Source organism: Triticum dicoccoides, chromosome 3B (assembly GCF_002162155.2).
Source record: "Triticum dicoccoides isolate Atlit2015 ecotype Zavitan chromosome 3B, WEW_v2.0, whole genome shotgun sequence".
In the NCBI taxonomy this organism is placed as follows: domain Eukaryota; kingdom Viridiplantae; phylum Streptophyta; class Magnoliopsida; order Poales; family Poaceae; genus Triticum; species Triticum dicoccoides.
The window spans coordinates 837709524-837730915 of NC_041385.1; the positions used below are offsets into that span (position 1 = coordinate 837709524).

At 44.0% G+C, this 21392-nt stretch overlaps 1 protein-coding gene and 1 pseudogene across 1 annotated transcript; one reads left to right on the plus strand and one right to left on the minus strand.

Annotated features, from left to right (window-relative positions):
* Nucleotides 1-1911: 1911 nt before the first annotated feature.
* The window catches only part of LOC119278802, a 148162-nt pseudogene continuing 128681 nt past the window's right edge, over nucleotides 1912-21392 (minus strand).
* LOC119282802 (receptor-like protein kinase FERONIA) lies at nucleotides 10839-13481 on the plus strand. Its single transcript, XM_037562882.1, has one exon. It carries the CDS (start codon nucleotides 10839-10841, stop codon nucleotides 13350-13352), a length of 2514 nt encoding a protein of 837 aa, XP_037418779.1. The 3' UTR covers nucleotides 13353-13481.

Genomic DNA, 21392 nt, shown 5'->3' on the forward strand with positions numbered 1-21392 from the left:
CGCTTCCCTTCCCGCCACGCGTACACATGGGCACGGCTATATAAGCTGGTGGCCTCCCTCGCCTCTGGCCACACCAGCCCTAGCCGCCAAGCTCTCCCTCTCCCGTGCGCCGCCGCCGCCGAGCCATGGAATCAGACTTTTGACCGGTCGTACTCCATCGCCCTGAGACCTACCGTGTGGAACGAACCGACACACTTCCTCTTATGGGTCTCCTGGTTGGTGATCTCCGCCACCCATGTCCCTCACGAGTGTTGCCGGACGACGAGGTAGGTCCTCTGTGGCGGCCGCGGTGAAGGGAGCTCCGGGAAATCGGTGAATTAGGTCAGGGCGGGCGGCTCGAGGATGCGCCACTAGATGACGACCCGCGGGCGTGCGGCGCGGATCCGCGATGCGGATAGGCGGCGCGAACCTCCGCCAACATGTCTGGCCATTGGGAGGAGAGGGGCGGCGGGGAACGGCGAAGGACGCGCCGGCGGCCGAGCGAGAGGGAGAAGAGGAGGCAGAGGACAGGAAGAGAGGGAGAGATTTTCTTTTTTTACTCGGCCGCCGAGCCGTGGAGTAGATATTGGAAGTTTCACGGCAGCCAAGTATATTTTTTACTCCACTATGCGCTATTGGGGATCGGTTAGGTCCTGGTTAGAGGAGTAAAACTGGGATTTTACTCCACAATGGCATCTTTTTTTTTCACATGCTTGATCCTTCCTCTGTTTTTTCTGCCTATAGGGTCGTGAGCATTCATGCATGTGGCCTTTTCAACAAGGTCCCCTGTTCTCTTAATAGCACAATTTGGACGCACAAGAACACATACTGTAATATTACCATGATTTAGTCATGTACCCTGGTACCTGTCTCAAAACATTAACGCATGCAACTTGTCATTAAAAAATAAAAATCGACAACAATGATAATAGCATGTACTATAAAAATTCAACTGGTTCATGCCTCCAGATCACGCCATCGGGCATGTCAACTTGTCGAGAAGGGCTTGCGGTCGCTGGCCGGCCGTCTGCAGTCTCTATGTATGTTAATGCAACTTGTCATGAAATGTACTCCCTCTGTATCGAAATAGTTGTCGTTGGAGTAGCTGAGTTCAGCTACTCCAATGACAACTATTTCGGTACAGAGGGAGTTATAGTAAACGGTAGTATGTCTAAATATGGATGTATCTATTTACATTGTAGTGTTAGATACATTCGTATCTAACAAATTTAAGACAAGAATTTTGGGACGGAGGGAGTATATATATTTTTTAGGGAAATGCTTTTTTTTAGAAACAAAAGGTTTCTTTTTCAGGAGTGAACTCACAACTCGGTTATCGTCCGCCGTTAACGGGCCAAAATAATAAGTGGGCCCCTCGCTTCCATCTAGCCCATGCGCACACCATCGGTCATCAAGGTCACGGAGTCTCTCTCTCCCCGAAGGCACGCAGAAAAAAAAAAACTCTCGCCAGAGTGGGGAAAAACAGAGTCGCGCCCCTGCTCGCCGTCGACGACGACGCGGCGACGGCTCGAACGCCAGGTTGGCTCTGTGCGATATACGGCGACCTCTCGCCGGAGGGCCAGAGGTACATACTATATCTCGCCGCTTCTCATCGACCCGCTATCAATTTCAGTTTGATTGATGCCGCTAGCTGCAGCCCAGAGGCTTAATTTGCAACGAAGATTTTGGCAGATTAGTTTAGTTTTGTCGGAAGGGGGATGAGGTAGATGACGAGGGACTGAAAGGGGCGGTACTACGAGGATTCGGGCTCGGCCAAAATTTGTTTCAGGTGTCGAACGAACTCATGCTGTCATACACATGCTGATTATCCTTTCAGAACGGGAAAGATTACATTTTATCCGGCGTCACTGTAAGGCACCTCCCTCCATGACTCCTCCTAGTCTGTGTCACTAGTTTAACTGTTAGGGAGCATTAAGTGGTTATTTTCCAGTCAGGATTGTACACGGATCGTTGTATCTGATCCTTCTTACCAGAAGGATTGTACACAGAGCGGATACGACCACTTAACACCAACAGATTAGAGAGCAGAAAACAAACAATTCCTCACCTGTTTCGGCGCCGCAACAAAAATTAACACTAGAAATGTAGCAATTGTCTTACAACTTTTTATAAGTGTCTTGTGTCTTCAGACCAGTTCACACAATACATTACATAAACATGACAATACACACATTATGATAGTACTCCCTCCGTTCCAAATTACTCATCGCTGAAATGGATGTATCTAGAACTAAAATACATCTAGATACATCCATACGTGCGACAAGTAATTCGGAACGGAGGGAGTAGATGATAAGGTAGAAATATGAACACATGGAGTGGCATATTACAGCTCATAGCTCCCTCCAGTAATTGCAATAACTGTAACAAGAGCCTTGTGTCTTCAGACCAGCTCACGCAATCCGCAACCATGTGCCTATTTTCCTCCATTTCATCAGAATACCTGCTGTGAATCCAACCCCAAAGCCCACCCCAACAAAGAGAAACAAAATGACATCAACATGATCTTCGGAATTGTTTACTTCTGCCTCATTTGGATTACTCGAACTGACACATGGTTTGGACAAAGGTGGTCCACAAAGCCCTGCATTCCCTTCATATGAAGTGTTCTCAAATGTCAGAAACTGACGTGACTGTGGTATCCTTCCATCCAGCTTGTTTCTGCACAAGTCAAGGGTGCTAAGAAATGTTAAATCTGTTAACTCTTGTGGAATCTCCCCAGAAAGCTCGTTCCAGGATAGGTCTAATGACTCCAACTGACGCATCTCACCAATTTGTGGTGGAATCCTTCCTGTAAATGCATTATGCGACATGTTCAATATGTGTAGTGAAACTAGACTTCCAACTGATTTGGGAATGTCACCCTCCAATGCATTATTTGAGAAGTCAACTGAGGTTAAGGTAGTCAAGACTTCTTCAAAAGTCACATATTGCCCTTTGTATGTGATTGCAACAGTATCATGGTAGTCTCTATAATATGTCTGATGGCTTAAGATATTTCCCGTGTCATCAAACTTTGCCATCATAGATGTGAACCTCTCAAACCATTGTGGATCCAAATTGCCAGAGAAATTGTTTGAAGCTATATCAATGATTTGTAACTTTGAAAAGTATTCCCTCGATTTTCTATCTCTGGTAGGATAAGTAAGTGAGCCATAGAACAGGTTGGATCCCAGAATGATGATACGGAGATCAGAGAGCCTACCCAGCCAAAATGGGAAAGTATCAACCATCCTATTGTTTCCAATGTCAAGAATCCCCAAGTTCGCGCAGTTGGAAAGAGACATAGGAAGCTGCCCTTGAATATTATTGCCATGTAAATCTATTGTCTGGAGATTACAGTGGTGACTAACATTATCCGACAATGTTCCCTCAAAATGATTCTCCCTCAAATTTAATACGACTAAGCTTCTACCTTCTATCAGGCAGGAGGGTATTAACCCACTGAAGTTGTTGTATGACAAGTCCAGGACTTTGAGGTTGCTTGCATCACAAACTGAATGTGGTATATGCCCACTTATGTTATTTCTTGACAACTTGAGATACACAGTTTGGTAAAGATAAGCAGTGAAATTTGGCATGATAGAAGAGAATCTATTGTTTGAATAGTCCAAGACTGCTTTCAACAGGTTTGGCATCGGGGCCTGGCCTTGAAGTCTATTGGAGCTGAGATCAAGAGAATCCAAACGACTGTATGGGAGTAGATATGAAGTGAGTTGCATATGTGTGAACATGTTGTTTGAAAGATTTAATTCTCTAAGGCTATCATCCCACGTCTGCCATATCCATTGGGGTATAGTCCCCTGTATTATGTTGTTTGAAAGGTCCAGTGTTTCGATATGGTTGATATGCATCAAGAATCTAGGCATTGTTGTCATGTTGCAAGACACTAGTACTAAATATGAGAGCTTAGATAGTAAGGGCACTGTTGATTTATTGCCTTCTCCATCCAAGACGGATAACCTGTTGTTTGATAGATCCAATGAAGCAAGCTTTCGTAACTTCCAAAGTGAATTCAGTTCTACCAAACCTGTTAAGTTGTTTGAGCTAAGATCCAGGTCTATCAAACTTGTGAGTTGAATGAATGATCTAGGAATCTGTCCACTGATTTGATTTTGACTCAAATAAACAATTATCATGTGCGAATGTAGAGTATCAAACTCTTGTATTGGTCCCGAAAGCTGGTTTGATGAAAGGTCCAATTGTAACATGGCTGGCAAAGTGAATAGATATGTTGGAATCTCTCCTGGAAATAGAATTAACATCCTAGTTAAGTCGACAAAATGCATATTTTGCAGAAAATATGAAACCCAAGAGTGGAGACATGTTTTCTAAAGAACCTTGAACAAGGCAAATCCAACCTGTTATCTATGAATGATATACCAAAGTTTATACTAGTGCTAAGAATTAGTGAATAGAATTCTTTTTGTACGCCCCTCAGAGTGCATCTTTTTGTATTACAAGAATACGCTCCGAATGAGCAAAAGATAGATTCTTGCATAGGTTTTTTAAATCAAGATAAGCATCAATTGAATATTTCCGCACCTGTCTAAAATTAGAACATCGGCACACACAATATTTTCTAGAATAGCTTGGAAAACATCTCTTAGAATTAGTAATCAATTTTCAGACAATTTCATTAATCTTTCCTTGACAGTTTTATTTTTTTTAAAGCCTGACCTATATGCTCTTTAAGGTTCGTATTATTCCCTGGAACGAAGTGTTAGTGGAAGCACTGTTGTGTTCTAGTAAAACTATTAAGACTCGTACTATTTCAATAAAAAACCATTGTATTTTGCAGACATCTGAAAGATATTTTGCTTCATAATTATGTGCAACGTAAGTAAAAATATATCAAATAGTGCAATGTTAAATCATCTGTTCAATAAATCTCTCATGTTATAAGATTAAAGCATTTGTCAACATTGTTCAGAAACAAAATGATTAATTACGTTTGGGGTATATGGCAAGCGAAATAAACATGGTGTCCATCATATTATGATAGTCATATTCTTCAAAAAGAAATCGTAGTCCTTATTCGTAATGGTATCTACACCCATGGAGCTGTTGTCCCCTTTTCATGCCAGTGAGGTAATGGAGCAGTTGACATTGATTTTTGATCGGCACAATTTTCCTTTTCTAGTTTTTAATAATTTTCATTTGGATCAAAATTAAGGTCGAAATAACTTTGTATGCTTTAGTAATAGTAACTTGCACAAACGTAATTGTTTTTTTTTGTTCTATGTTCTGTATTCTTTTTGTTAGGAAGGTTGGTTGACGACTTGCTAGTGGATTCTAAACTCTGAAGTCAGTGACTATTGTCATTTGCTAACAATATCATGGTATCTATTTATTTTATACTCAAAACTTTAACACAGTTTGTCATAAAAGTTTGAAACTATGTTCACATGTCTACAATTGGTTAGGAGCAAATGTTTTGTTTATTATTCATGACAAAGAGAAGCATGTGTTTATTTTCATTTTTTATTTATTTTAGCTATGATGTGAATACTTGAGTTGTGAATTGAATCTTACCTCTAAGATCATTCTGCGAAAGATCCAGATAAATCAGTTGAGTCAAGTTCATAATTGTACTTGGTATTCTGCCAGAAAACCTGCCGGCTGTTAATACTAATACCGCCAATTTGTTGAGATGTCCAAAATCTGTTGTTATTGGACATGATAATTCAGTATAAGAAATTTCCAATCTTCTTAGTTTCTTGAGATTGCCAATTGAAGATGGTATTGTCCCAGAGAAGGCACAATCAGAGATTCTCAATGAAGTCAACTTGTTGAGGTTGCCAATTGATGATGGTATTTGTCCAACAAAGCCACAGTAAGTAATCTCCAAACTTGTCAAGTTGGTGAGGTTTCCAATCATCGGGGGCATTAGCTTGGAGGAATAGCAATCAGAGAGGTGCAAGCTTGTCAAGTTCTTAAGGCTTCTAATCCATGAGAAAAATGGTGCTAACTCTCCTGAAAATTGAGCAAAAGAGAGCTGCAAAATTTGCAAGGTGTTGATCTTGTTGAACAATAAATCAGTTGGCTCCAAAGAAATTGATCTTCCAGAAAAACCTAGCTCACTCAGAGACAGAAGATTACTAAAAGAGCTCAGCCTGACACCAGAGAAATTAGTGTACTGTAGATTCAAAGTCTCCAAAGAAGCCCCACTTGGAAATTCTGGTAAATGCCCTGACAGTTGTTCGTTGTGTGACACATCAAGGACTCTTATATTCTTGAGTTGAAATATTGTCTGAGGAAACCAACCACTGAAATTGTTATAGCTGAGTTGAAGAACACTTAAATTGAGAAAGTCCGTGAAGAATTCAGGAACCGCACCAGAAATTCCACCATTAAGCTTGAGGTTGACCACAGTAAGGGATCGGAGACTTGACAGGGAGGAGTGGACTGGACCACTAAGCATGCAGTACTCCATGCTAAGAACCTCAAGACGGGGGACAACTTTACCTAGATCACTGCTCCACTCCTCTCCGCTACTAGATATGTCCACTCCATCAAGGTACAACTCCCTCAGATTGTTGAGGTTTGCCAGTAAGGTCTCAAAGCTGGGCTCTCGTAACACCAAAATGTTGTAGCCATCCATGATAGCATAAAGATTTGTGATTTCAGCTGATTCAATATTATGCACTGAAGAAAGGTCCATGATACGAGGCTTGTGAGTTTGCCGATGGCGATAGGAATCTGACCGTAGAAGCCTGAATAAGAAAGGTTGAGGTGAGTGAGCTTGGATAGCCTCTCGAAGCCATCTTCCGGAATGCGAGATCCACCAAAATCGTTCATGCTGAGGTCGAGGTAGCGTAGGGAGGTGAGGTTGAAGAGCGCGGCATGGCAGCCATAGCTGTAGAGGCCACGGCCGCCGAGGTCAAGAACTGTGACACTGCTGCTGTTGCGGCTGCCAGATACACCATCGCAGCCGATGCCCTCCCAGAGGCAGCAGTCGGTACCAGGTTGCCACGACGGCAGGGTGGTAGTGGAGTAGTCGAAGATGAAGGACTGCTTTAGTTGGAGAAGTGCTGCAGCTTGGTCCGGATGGCAGAAGGAAGAAGCTGTGGTGTTATCATGGCCATGGGCATGGGCATCAGAAGTAGATGCAGCTACCATGTAGAGTTGTGTGAGTACGAAGAGGGCAAGTAGGTGAGTGGTGCCAGCCATTGGTGAACGGCAGCAAAGAGAATCATCTCCGTCTATTCCACGAGCAAGGAGCCGATGTATATTTATTTCAGAATTAAGGAGCCAAGCCAGCTGTGGCGTGCAGTGGTGGAAGAATTAGAATTCTCGCCACGATACCGATGACTTTGAAAATTCAAAGTCCAAGTCTCCTGTCAGTGATCAAGCTGCAGCATGCGTTTCAGATGGCAGAAAGAAACAGTTGTTGGTCTGCAGTTGATGTGGTGCATGGTGGAACAACCCTCCTGTAAAATTATTAATCATGATGCTGATGATTTCGAAACCAAGCCACTGCGATAAAGTTTTCAATCTCGCGCTTCAGAGATCAAGTCAGAATAAATCTGACGGGCTAAGAGGGCGTACAGGTCAGCAGATGTTTTTTTATTTGAGCTCGGTCCAATGTTGACTGACGGATTATCTTGATATCAACAAAAAACCATCAAGTTGTTTGTTTGCATCTCATTTTCCCTTCAAATCCTTGCTAGCTCTGTGACCTATACTTTCAACAAGGGGCCCATGATTTCGACATCTGAACTTAGTAAAAAGGGAAGAGAAAGGGTGACTTGTATGTCCTCTTAGCTCCGTCAAAGTCCTAGTCAACCCGTGCGGATGACTTAGAAAAAGACTGGAACTTTAATTATCTGAAAAGTAGGGAGAAGGAAGCTGGAGGTTGCAAAAGAGATTGGCCCGTGATTCCGTCGAGAAAGCCTGATGAATCGCTAACTGAACAGCTTAATTAAAATGTCTTGATAATTGTGGTTTGGCCAGGGAGTTCCTAACTTGTTGTATAATTTTCAGGAAGTTACTGTCAGATCCCATGAAAATTCATGGGTTCTGGGGGCTCGCATCCCTCGAGCTGGATGTATGAAGATTCTGGTTGCAGCTCTGGAAGTGGAACCTGAAGCAACGCACTGGTGGTTTTCCCAGATGCGTTACAGGCAGCGGCCAGACCAGTACTCCGCACAAGAACAAACAGTTCAGTGTTGACAGCACTACAGCAGCACAGAACCTCTCACGGGCTGTTTTGATATTTCATACCAATTTAACCTGATATGGCCCTGCCGCAGCATAACTCAACTTTTTTTTCTTTGATTGAGAATCCTCAGCGACCGGATGGGTGTATTTCAGAAAAGGAAGGAAAAAAAGGTGCGGAGTGGTGGACTGACTAGTGGTGGAAGAATCTTCCCCATGATATCGATGCTGATGACTGGGAATTCGTAGTCCAAGCCACTGCCACCAAGTATCCATCCAGGTCCTCATAAAGCTGCACCTTGAGCTTTTACAAAGAATTCTTCCTCTGGTCGTTCTTGCTGATGAGGGTTTACTATGATTCATTCGTACAGCAGACATCTCAACCTGTCAATTCAGTTTCACAATTGTTTTTCCAGTGTCGCCAGCAGCATCCATCCATGGCTTGGGTGTTATTCAGTGCAGTGAGTGCAGAGGCAGCGCGTGTGCGGGGGCAGCCGACGAAGAGGTGGTCGATCGGTCGCCATATATCTTCAACAGCTGAGCAGGGCAGTGGTAGCATTATTAAGGCACTTGTTCAACAAAAAAGTTGCATCCACGCACTGAGTGCATGCTGATGGAGCTGGTTGGCACCATGACACTACTCTGAATGCCATGGTGCTCCTTTAGGAGAAAAGGAGAGCGCTCAAATGATGCCAATGCTAGCCCAAAGCTGAGGAAGTTGCTGCCGGCCAAACTAGTGCAAGCACCACCATCGATCATGGCGTGGACGCGTGATACGGTCTACTGGTGCTGTGCTACTTATTTCTTTTTTTAATTCAGGCATGCCACTGACCAGAGTATGGGTCTTCATTTTATAATCCTATTACATTTCCATTTTATCAATTACTCCCTACAAATTTGATGTTCTGAGATCAGTATTATAAACCTAAAAACAGAAATAATTCATGCAGAGTAAATGAAATAGTTATTTGTCCAATTTTGTGAAAAGTACACGTCCTTCTCTGTCAAACTCCACTCCATATATCCTCCATTTTACCCCACAAACATCATCGCCTGGTCCCTTGGTCACTTCAGCAACCCAACACATAGCTACCACCAGTGTTACATCGTCTGTCCTGCAGATGTTCGACCTTGTTTGCACTAGCAATTTGCAGTTTCGGCAATCTTATCAGGTAAATGTAACCTTATGATTTCTCCAATCCCTCTTCCATTACTCGTCTTTGTTTGTGCACTCCTTGAGATTTATTATCTAAATAATGGATGCTAATAGCGTTATGAGGAGTCAGGAGAGGACTCTGAGAAAGGAGACTGGGATTTGTTAGCTAAATAATACTCTCTCTGTCTCATAATCTCTGTCTCATAATATAAGATCTTACTACATCCAATATGTGAGTATATTGGATGTAATAAGATCTTCTATTACAGGACGGAGGAATTAGATTATATCTATTATAGTAGAGTGTTATGGAGCATGGTATGACAACTAACCTGAACCGCAAGAGGGGCGACAGCACTTTGATGGCCGCCACGCTTCAGCGGAAGGAGTCAGGAGAGGACTCTGAGAAAGGAGACTGGAATTAGAGCAGGGATTGTATCAGTTTATTCCCAGCTTAATTGGAATGAGTAAAAGAGGACGTCCTTATATATAGAGCTAATACTTAAAGATAGCAACTACTCAAAGGCTAACAACTAAGAATATTTATCCAGCCATGTACATCACATACATAATAGGAGGACTCGGAGTAAAAAAAATGTACTGTAGGGAGGACATGAACCTATGAGCTCTTGCACAAAATTGAACTATCCTAGTCCAATCCCAAGATTAGTGCGTAGAAACAATCATAGGTGCATGACTGGTAAGATAAATTGAAGAATTATAGGCAGCCGTAATCATATCCATCAAGGTATATCATATAATCATTAATCAGATTAGAGGTAGAAACTCTAGTGGCGTAACAAAATAATTAATGCTTAGTTTTCAGGAAATAAAAGAGTTGGAGCAATGAATGATTATTGTTTGGCTGCAGCGGAAACCGGAATTTGCATAGATGATTTCATTGAACCATATGAACAGATCCTTTGAATTTAATGGTTCCTGATAACGGGAGTCACTAGCATCCTGCTTGTAATTATTGTTCTTCAATTTCAATTCGAAAAGTAAATGTCAAGGACTTTTTCACCCGACGCTCACAAAGTTCACAATTTCCCGTTCGCAACTGTTTTGTTAACATTTGGATTCGAATCCCTGGTCTTAAACATGTTCCCGTGCATATAAAACTTGATAATCTTTATTTGTTTCAAATTATTAGCTTTCTATCGCTCTTGTAGGGATTGCTAATTTGTAGTTGCTGGCTACACATGATTTTCTTCCTAACCGTCCTAGTCTCTTCAAACGCTGATGGATCATTTCTTATTGACGAATACCCCATACTGCTGCAAATTAGGTCATCACCCACTTTGAAACTAATTTTTTTTCTTTTTATTCAGGTTCAGGTGGGGTCCCGTTGTGCAATCGCCACACCAATAAGGCAAGGCAGTACACAAAATCAACTTTCCTTGCTAATTCTTGAAATCTCTGCAACAATGTCTTAGTCCGATACTCTTGCTTGGTACAATTGGTCTTGGAACAATATATCAAAGAAAATAAACTCTCAGACATTTAATCTTAACAGTCAGCAATGGCATACCAAATCCAGCTACTATTTTCCCACATATACCTGGCACTGATAGCTATCCTGTTGCTTCCCGTGGTTTCTGGCGACTGGAGTGGCTCTGACCAGCTCCGCCTAAGATGTGGCGCCACCAGCAGTGCCACTGATTCTGATGATCGAACATGGGATGGCGACGCTAACTTCAGGAAGGTACCTCTTCCTGGCTTTTCAGCTAATGCGTCATACCTAGACCCCTCGCTTCCTTCCGCAGTACCTTACATGAATGCTCGCATCCTCAGTTCGAATTTCACATATTTTCTTAGGGCTGGCCCTGGCCGCATGTTCCTTCGGCTCTATTTCTATCCAACTTCTTATGGTAAACATTCAGCTGTGGATGCTTCGTTTAGTGTCACTGCAGGACTCCATCGCCTTCTGAGTGACTTTAATCCTTCCCAGACTGCTCAGGCCATGGGTCGCACTTACCTCATCCGTGAATACTCCTTGAATATTACTTCACGTGGACTTAACCTCACATTTTCCCCATCACCAAACCACACTGGGTCTTATGCATTTCTGAATGGCATTGAGATTGTGCCCACCCCGGACATTTTCACAATACCGGTGCCAAGATTTGTGAATGGTGGGTTCCCAGATCTAATCCAGATTTCCTCTAGCATAGGCCTTGAAACAATGTACCGTCTTAATGTTGGGGGTACGACACTCTCTGCATATTATGACCCTGCCTTCTACCGTTCATGGGAAGATGACTCCCCCTATATTTATGGATCTTCACGTGGCACGGCTTTTTCCAAAGATAGCAGTGTCACAATCAGTTACCCGCTTAGTATGTCGGAGTGCATAGCACCGCTCAACGTCTATTGGACAGCAAGATCTATGGGGATAAATTCACATATCAACATGATGTACAATCTTACATGGATTTTGCCAGTCGATGCAGGGTTTTACTACCTTTTGAGGTTCCATTTCTGTGAGATAGGGTATGAAGTAACCAAGGTAAACCAGAGGAATTTCTTCATATACATTAACAACCAGACAGCAGTGCAGATGGATGTCATTCTCTCGAGCGGAGGAACTGGTATACCAGTTTACACCAACTACATCATTATCACAGTTGGTCATGGTCAGACAGATCTGTGGGTAGCACTCCACCCTGATCTCAGTACCCGTCCAGAATATTATGATGCAATTCTGAATGGACTGGAGGTCTTCAAGCTGCAGGATAACAGCAACAACAATCTTGCTGGCGTCAACCTTACGCTCAAGAAAAATCATGATGGGACAGAATCTCATGGTCAAAATAAAACATATAAATCCTCCAAATGGACACAGAGAATCCCAGCAATCGCTGGAGGTGGAGCTGCTGTTGGTTTCTTGGCCCTGTTGTTTGCATGTTTCTGTGTTATGCACAGACGAAAGAGAACTAACTGCAATCCTCGAAATGGACACAGAGAATTGCCATTAACCACCTCACACACAACGGATTTGAAGCTTTGCCACCACTTCTCGTTTATACAAATCCAGGAAGCCACCAACAACTTCGATGAGGCCTTTCTCCTAGGCAAAGGTGGGTTTGGGAATGTATACCACGGTCAGATAGCTGGTGGGAAGAAGGTGGCAATCAAGCGTGGTAACCCGCTGTCCAGGCAGGGCATCCAAGAATTTTGGAATGAAATCAATATGTTAACCGATCTCCGGCATCGCCACCTTGTGTCACTAATTGGCTATTGCGATGAGGAGTCCGAGATGATTTTGTTGTACGATTACATGGCCAATGGGACACTTCAGGAGCACCTGTACAACACCAACAAACCACCATTGCCATGGGAGCACCGCCTTGTCATATGCATTGGAGCCGGACTGGGGCTGCACTACCTGCACATGGGTGCCAAACAGGCCATCATCCACCGTGATGTGAAGAGTACTAACATTTTGTTGGATGACAAGTGGGTGGCAAAGGTTTCGGACTTTGGGTTGTCTAAGGCTAGTAAAGACGTGGACAATACCCATGTGAGCACTGCTGTGAAAGGCACCTTTGGATATCTAGATCCTGAGTACTTCCGCAGGCGGCGACTCACCAACAAATCAGATGTATACTCCTATGGGGTTGTTTTGTTTGAGGTTCTGTGCGCACGTCCAGCAATTGATCCTAAGCTTCCCGAGGAGCAAGTGGGCTTGCGTGACTGGGCGCTGTCTTGCCAGAGGAAAGGTGTGCTCGGTGAGATCATCGACCCCTATCTGAAGGGCAAAATCACCCCCCAGTGCTTCAGAAAATTTGCAGAGACTGCGGAGAAATGTGTTGCTGAACGTAGCATAGATCGGCCATCTATGAGTGATGTTCTGTGGAGCCTCCAGATCGCACTGCTGCTGCAGGAGGATGACTGCAATCTCTCCAAGGGGACACCATTGTTGAACATGTCATCACTCATGGCCACCAGGGTGCGACCATCTTCAGGTTCAACAATGAGCATCTCAGGACAGAAAGTTGTATTCTCAGAGATCATGCATCCAGATGGCCGATAAGACGAAACTCCTGTACGTTCGGGACTTCTTGTTATGATCTTCTGATTTTGTGAAGCTGGTAGATTAAGATTTACAGGTGCATTTGCCCCTTATGTACTAGCAGGTGTGCTGTTTAACAGTTCCATAAATCTCTCTGCACACTGTACAATCTGATTATGTTCCTAATTGATAATACTGTAAGTTATTGAATTGATATATGTACTACCGATATGTACTATGATGCAGCCCGATCTTCCCATATTTTGTGCCAAGACATACATCAAAGTATCAGGCCATATCAAAGATTTCCCTTTCTTCTTAATAGATAAATACAGAAAATTATCTCCGGAAGAGCTCAACGCAAAAGAAAGTTCAGTGAACATGTTCTTAAGAGGGTGTTTGTTTTCAGGGACTTATTGGTCTAGGGACTTAAAAAAGTCCATATAAGTCCCATCTAAACCAAACAGGAGGGACTTATAGGGTCTTAAAGTGGGCATTTGGAACTTATGAAATAAGACTCTCAAGGAGGGACTTATAGTTGTAATATGGTCTTATAGGGACTTATAAGTCCCAGGAACCAAACAGGTAGGGACTTTTTAGGGACTTGGAACTTATAAGTTGGGACTAAAAAAAGTCGTAGGACTTATGAACCAAACAGGGCCTAAAATTAGAAGCTGGGACATTAGGGAACTCATTTAAAGGAGCTGATGCCTTTTTGTATCCAAAGACGAAGTCTGATACCCTAGGAGCAGCACACGGGAATTTTTTTCTCGGCAGCTAATTATTCAAGATCACTCATGCGTCATCCATCTTTAATCAAACCGTAAAAAGACAACTGCATTGCACATTTCGAAAGATATATTGTATTCTTTGCGCATTTCAAAGCATTTATGCTACCATAGATTTATATGCACAATGAGATCCAGTGAGCTCGATGTTTTTTATAGCCTAAGCAAAACAATATGTCAATATACAATTAAGCTAACATGAATGCAAAATCGTGTGTCTCCTTTTGTTCTCAGGGCTTGTTGAGCTGTGCCCTCAGCATCAACCCTTCTGCTACCTTATTTGTGTGTGAGACTTTGGGTGTGTCTGTGTGTGTGTGAACTTTGTTGGAACACAAGGAAAATATGCATGGAGCATAAATGGAAGAAAAATATGCATGGAGCAGAATTCTCACTTGGTATATACCATTAGATATGAGCACTGCATACGAAGAGGAGGTCCAAAAAAATTCAGCAATTTGCATCTGCAGGCTATCGCTTTGTTTATAAACCCATCTGGCGCTGATCGAAATGATCACCAGCAGTGGATGTTACCAAGCAAGAACCATTGCAATGCCACCCCTATCCACTCACAGATTCCAAACAGCCACTAAGTGAGGAAAGGTTCAGACAAAGGGGGGATCGCTGGCCGAGTCGGGCCACATCCATTCATTTCAGCCCATTAGCTTCTCAACACCGCCTACCGGGCCATCGTCGTCTCTCAACACATTCACCAAGCAGTTACTGACAGGCACAGCTAACTGAATTGATTCGTACAGCCGAGATCAATCACCTTAACTGGTGGATATATGCTGAATATATTGCGAGTGACATATACAGCATATATACTCTGGGTGGTAATGTGGTTCTTCTTTACTTGTTTTTTCTATTTGAAGTGAGGTGGTAATGCGGTTCGGGTAGAGTGTAGAGACATACAGACAAAGCATCGGAGTCATGTTGTCGTGCTAGTTTAGGATCTTAGGGATCGAGATTTCACATGCCATGCTAATGTCAAATATTAGGTCAGAAGATAAATAGGTATGTAAAGAATATTTTGTGGAGGTAATTCCAATGTTCGCGTAGACATTGTTCTGCAGAGAAGTGCAGGAATTGGAATCAGCGGCGCACGAGCCAGATTCTCACAATTTACGGAACAAGAAGCCACAACCGCCACCAAAGGTGTCAAACCAGGGGATCCAAACCCTCTTCTCAAAGACAGCAACCACTCCACAACAGGAGGGTCACTCAACTTGTAAGCATACAACGCCTCCAAGCTCAAAAGCTCCGCTGACTCACACCAAAACAATTCATTTCTTCATCTGAATGAATGAATGGTTGCGCTGAGAGACAAGAGCAACAAGCCCTCTTGGTCATGGTCAATGCAGGAAACTCAGGATTGGTGGTACTCGATCAAAACAACAGTGAAAATAAGCAAATTCAAACCAGAGATAGGCATGTCGAGATTTAGTTTCCCAGGGAACAAACAATCTTTGTGCACAAATACAAAAGTGTTCCATTCTTCGAATAGTTGCCACACAAGCATTGTAATCTTCTAGGATACCTTCCAACTAGTTTAGTTTTTCAGGAAGCTCCCCTAACCAGTAGGGAGTGTACAGGAAAGACTCTTCCACCTGTGTATGCCAGTAAATGTGGTGCCGATCCACATAGAATTCTGGAAAAGGCATGCCTAAATCTTGAAGCTTTGAGCTCGACCAATGATAGGCTAGCACTCTGTCCCAGAGAGTCACGAACACAACATCTTTGAAAGGATGGAATCCAAGGAAACATGTATCAGTTCCCCCGCAACTACTTCCAGGTTCAAGTACATTATCATTGTCCGAGTCCCACTCAAATTTCCCTTGTTTCACTATTGCTTCAAATTTCTCCTTTTCCACTGCTTCCCTGTTGCTCTCCACGACAGAATCATCTTCATCAGAATGTTCATCATAGTCAAATTGCTGTAGGATCCAAGGTCCATATGGGTTGACATAGTCGAGATTTGGCAGGACGGGGAAAATATCTTTGTCATGCTTCAAAACCCACTCGTTCAGGTCATTAAGGAACCAAACCTGAAGGTGGGACCTACGTGACGTGACTATTGATGCACAATATATCCCCTTGGTTGATTTTCCCAGGTAAAACTGTTGATCACCTTTTGAATTGTCTAGGGACAATCTTGTTGGCAGTCTTATTACTCGATACCTGTTGTCTGACAGCGATATTCTGCAAGAACAAAAATTGGAAAATATTTCTCAAAACCAAAACCAGAATAACATACATATGATGCTCAAGGAGTTGACCGGGTTGGTAATATACACTACCTCAAAATAAAACAGTTGTCGCAAGATATATAGAGTGATCCTCTCCAGTAGGCAGACTGACGTTCATTGCAGTCCAGTCTTACCCCAACCAAGCCAGGTACCGTCCCTGCAGCTTCCCCATCCCGATAAAATGTCCTCTTCTCCCATGAACCAATCTTGGATGAAAACACAGGAAGGATCAATGTGGACGGTGGCCATTCAAATTCCTCACATTCTTCCATGAAAGAAATTTCTGGCATTATGAGCAAGTCGAAATGGTTGGGCGACAGCATGGGGTCAAACACCAGGTACCGGGATTTATAAACATGCTTGATTGAAGGTGCGGGTTTGGGCAGGTCCGGGGCCGGGGGCAGGGGCGCCCACTGCTGCGTCGCAGGGTTGACCACGCAGTGGTGGAGCAAGAGGAGGCCATTGCAATGATCAAGCACGTAGGGAACGGGCTGAAAATCGCCGTCCGGATGGCAAGCATCCAAGGTGTAGCCGAGCCGGCCGGAGACGGCTGCGCCCGTCGTGGGGCGGGAAAGGAACTGCGTAGCAGACCGTAGTTGGAAGAAGTTGAGGAAGATGCCGCCCAGCTTGAGAGGGAGGAGGTCTGCCCGCAGCAGGCCGTGGCCGTCCACGACGCGGCGCGACGACTTGCAGACGCGGCGGGACGCTGCGAGGTCGCGCGGCGCGAGGCGGCGGAGGACGTCCGACACCGCATCGTCAGGCAGCGACGGGGCCTGGCCCATCGCCGTCCTCAGATCCCGTGCCTGGACGAGAAGCGGGTCGGCGGCGGCAGATGGCAGACCACCGGGACGGAACCGAAGGGGGAGCAACAGTCAGCTGGGCGGGGGGTCGGCGAAAGGCGGAGGGGAGCCGCCGTCGCCGTGGAAGGTCAAGAACGGGAGAGAAGGGGATCGGGAGCTGGCTGCTAGGGTTCCAACAAAGAAGAGAATGCCCCAGACCTGTTTTCCAACGTCGAATCGAAGCGCAAAACTAGCCCGTTCAAGCTAACAGCCGCGCAGCCCCTTCTCAATCTCACTCACAATAAAAACTTACAAAAATAAAAGGCCCATTTTCAATTCGGAGCCTCCATACAAAACTGAATGACTGCATCCTAAATTGCTAATGTTGCACTTGCACATGCAGAAGCTGTCACTCACTCCTCGGGACTTAGAGCATCTCCAACAGCCGCTGAACACGCCGCGCGCTAAAAACTACTTTGTCGCGCGTCCATCGCCTGGTTTGGCGCGGCGGGCGGCGCTAAAATGCAGCGCGCGCGCAGCGCGTAAAAATGCAGCGTGCGCGACTCTCGCACAAACAACATATGCATTCCATACTCAAGTAAAAAGATCTAACACAAACAAAATAAATCAACAATAAATAGTTCAATTTCGTTATTACAAAATGCAGCGCGGCGCGCTGTTCGTCGGAGGACCACCGCGCGCAAGGGGCGGCGGTGTGACTAGAGGGGCGCGGGAGGAAGCCGCCACAACGCGGGGATAGGCTGGGGAAGCGCCGGAACGATCGCCAGGCGGCGCGGGCGGCGGCGGCACCGCGGATGGATTGGGTTGGTGGAGTTGCGAGCGAGCGCTCGAGAGTCCAGCGCGCGGAGCGGGCGCAGGAAATAACCGGCGCGTGATGGCGTTTCGGCCCGCGCGTTGAACTAGATATGCCGCGCGCGCGGTTTTTGCGCCTCCTTTTTCAGCACGGCGCTGACATAGCGCGGCTGTTGGAGATGCTCTTAGGAGTGCATCTTGCCAAATAAAAATACCTGCCTCGGATGCTACTTCATGGTGGAAAACCAACTGCTTGCATAATATTGGTAGCAGAATATGGTTCGGCTCCTCAATGGACTCTGCATCTAATCACCCTGCTGCTGATCAAGTAACTTCAGACCCGTCCATCAAACTCCCGGTATTCTTCGGAGATTCCAGATTCCTCCAACTTTTGCGCAAGGCCTCCCTCTCACTTACAGGGCACTAGAATAATTCAGATGGTTGGCATATAAACAGATACATTAGGATCCATGATCCGCATTCTCTTCTGCAATATGCTCGAATGTGTCTTATTGACTGTCAAACCTGGATGAAACGTTTGTGCTCTGAATCTTGTAAAAGCGAATGCCCGTAAACATGAATATAGCAGTAGAGATACTTTCACAACTACAGTAGGAAATTAGAAATAAACAAGAAGAAGAGCATTTCATCCACAAGAGCAATTTGCATCTGCCAAGCAAGGTTAACAAGTATTAGTGCACAATATATATGGGAAGTTAGAGCATTCTTTTAATTAGCAAAAGGGCCAGTGAGTTGCAACGGGAGAGAAAAAAAATCATAATCTCCAATAACCATGACTACATTTTGCTGCATCACCGAGATACACTATCACTCTCAATTTCGTGAAATCATGAACATTTTTTAGACTCGTGCACATATCTGAAATCGTGAAAAAAATTCAAATCCATGAACACTTTTTAAAAAATTCAAGCATTTTCTAAAATCAAGAACATTTTTTGAATTCATGGACATTTTATATAATTTGCAAAGATGTTTGAAATAGTGAATTTTTTTAAACAATTTTCTTGAATCGGCTAACATTTCTAGAATCGACGGATACTTTTTTGGAAATTGGTGCGACAATTTTGTAATTTACGAACATTTTTTTGATCAAGCAAAAAGGCTCGTGCGTTGCAACGGGAGAAAAAAAAATCTCCAATGCCCACGACCACATTTTGCGGCATCACTGAGATATACTATCACTCTCATTTGCGCAAAATTGTGAACAGTTTATGAAAATCATGAACATTTTTTTAAACTCATGAACATATCTGAAATTGTGAACATTTTTACAGATTTCCGAACATTTTCCATAATCATGAACATTTTATACTGTTTGCAGACATTTTTTAATTGTGAATTTTTTTAAAATATTTTTCTTGAATAAGAGAACATATCTAGAATCGACACACATTGTTTTGGAAATTGTTTGGTGGAATAATTTTTAAAATTCATGAACAATTTTTTTGATTTAGCAAGGTTGGGGATGTTTGTTTTGTGTTTTTGCGTTGTCTACAAAACCGGTAACACAATGTAACCTCGTAGCTTTATACAAACAAGAAAAGTAGCATTAGATACCAAAGCATAAAAATGATCTTCAACCACAGCAATATAATCTCTATAACCAAGAGATCAGCCAGACAACATCTCTGCATCCCCTAGTTGGGATTCCCGGACGATAGTGGTGTAGCTCGAGAGAAGCTGAATGGATGTGAAAGGTGGGGTGGGATAACACCGTAAATTGTCGAGCAAATGCCCTAATGCTGAATCCAAGAGATAACATATGCCCAACATATGATCTATGGATTCATATGGGCCAATAGCTCCTGTGCGACACATTTGAGGTGAATTGGCTTGAGTGCGACGTTGTTCGAGCAAATGGCTGTGGTGCGACACATTTGAGCAGGTAAATAGCCCACGCACGACATGGCTGTTTAATGTGGTTAAATTGGTCGTCAACCAAGCCCGTTTATGTTAGGACATGTGGGTCCAACTTAATTGCTCCTCAAAACAGCTGACAGTGCCCTGCCGCCCGACCGTGTCGGGCCCGCCACTCTGCCCCCTCCCCCCCTTCTTCTCCGGTGGCGGCGGATCTTGCGTTCTCCGGCGGCGGCGGAGCCCTCGTTCTCAACGGTGGCGGAGCCTTCGTCCTCAAAAAATGGTGAGTGAGAACCCTAGTCCCCCTCCCGTTCCTCTCTCGGTCCCGTAGATCTCAGCTTGTTTCCTCTGTTTTCGCTTGTTGAATCGATAGGTTGTGAGGGGAGCCCGTGGGCATACTGAGATGGAGCCGCCAGATTCAACTTCGAATAGGTAATGCGCCTCTCTCCGACCCAATTTTGCATGCAATTAGGGCCTAGTCTATTCTTTCTCACGGGCTCACACTGTCTGCCACTGACAGAGGGGATGCTGCCGTTCGGACCTTCGAATTGACGGTCAATTTCTTTCCATCAAAGGCAAAATTAGTTGATGGTAGCATTCAGAACATTGAGAGAGACACAATTGTTAAATGGGAGGTTGAGTTTACAGAGATTGATCCACAAGTTCTACAAAACATGGGAGAGAAGGCAGTGAAGAAATGGGTGGAAAAAATTGGGGAGAATGTTGTTTGGGGTCCGGAGCAAGAAGTATCACTGTTGCGGTTTGATGATTGGAAAGGAGAGTATGTGAGAATGGAAGATGGTGAACAGATTGTTGATGAAATCGATCGGCAAAATGGCTGGACAAGCAAAAGAGCTATTTTTTTTGCTGAGCTGGTTGATCTGAATATTTTTGCGAAGGTTGGATATGTGCCGTCACAATTGGCTGTGCAGATGGTAGATGATGATTGGGCTACACAGAGGCCATTGATTCCCATGTGTACTGAACTTACAGTAATAGCCGAAGAGGGACAGGTTACTGGAACTGAAACTGAAACTGCAGCAACTGTTGATTGGAATGTAGTTGAATTAGATGAGCCTACTGATTTGGTCATTGCACCAATGCCTGACATTGAGATGGCCAAACTTTTTGGCATTCCAGTCGATGACAGAGATAAGCAGGAGAGGGGCGAATCTAGTTTGCCTGCTAATGTTGATGAAGATGTAGATGGACAATTGATGGAACAAGCTGCAGATGAAGTAGATGATGCACATGATGATGAGCTGGTGCATGTGTATGACAAAGAAAACCCTGTCATTGAAGTAGGCAAGTTGTTCCCAAGCATGAAGGAGTTTAGGATGTGTTTCAAGACTTATGCGGTGAAATATGAGTTTGATGCCAAGACTGTTTGGACTGATAGAAAGAAGTTTTATGCGAGGTGCAGAGGATTTAATGGTAGTGTCAAGCCTTGCAAGTGATACATATCTGCTAGACTGCAACCTGATGGAAGTACTGTCAGGGTTAACCAAATCCCCAATCAACATACTTGTATTACAAGTTCACAGAGAGTATCAACCA

Coding starts and splice junctions, on each gene's coding strand:
- LOC119282802 (XM_037562882.1), top strand. CDS start 10,839: ATGGCATACCAAATCCAGCTACTATTTTCCCACATATACCTGGCACTG.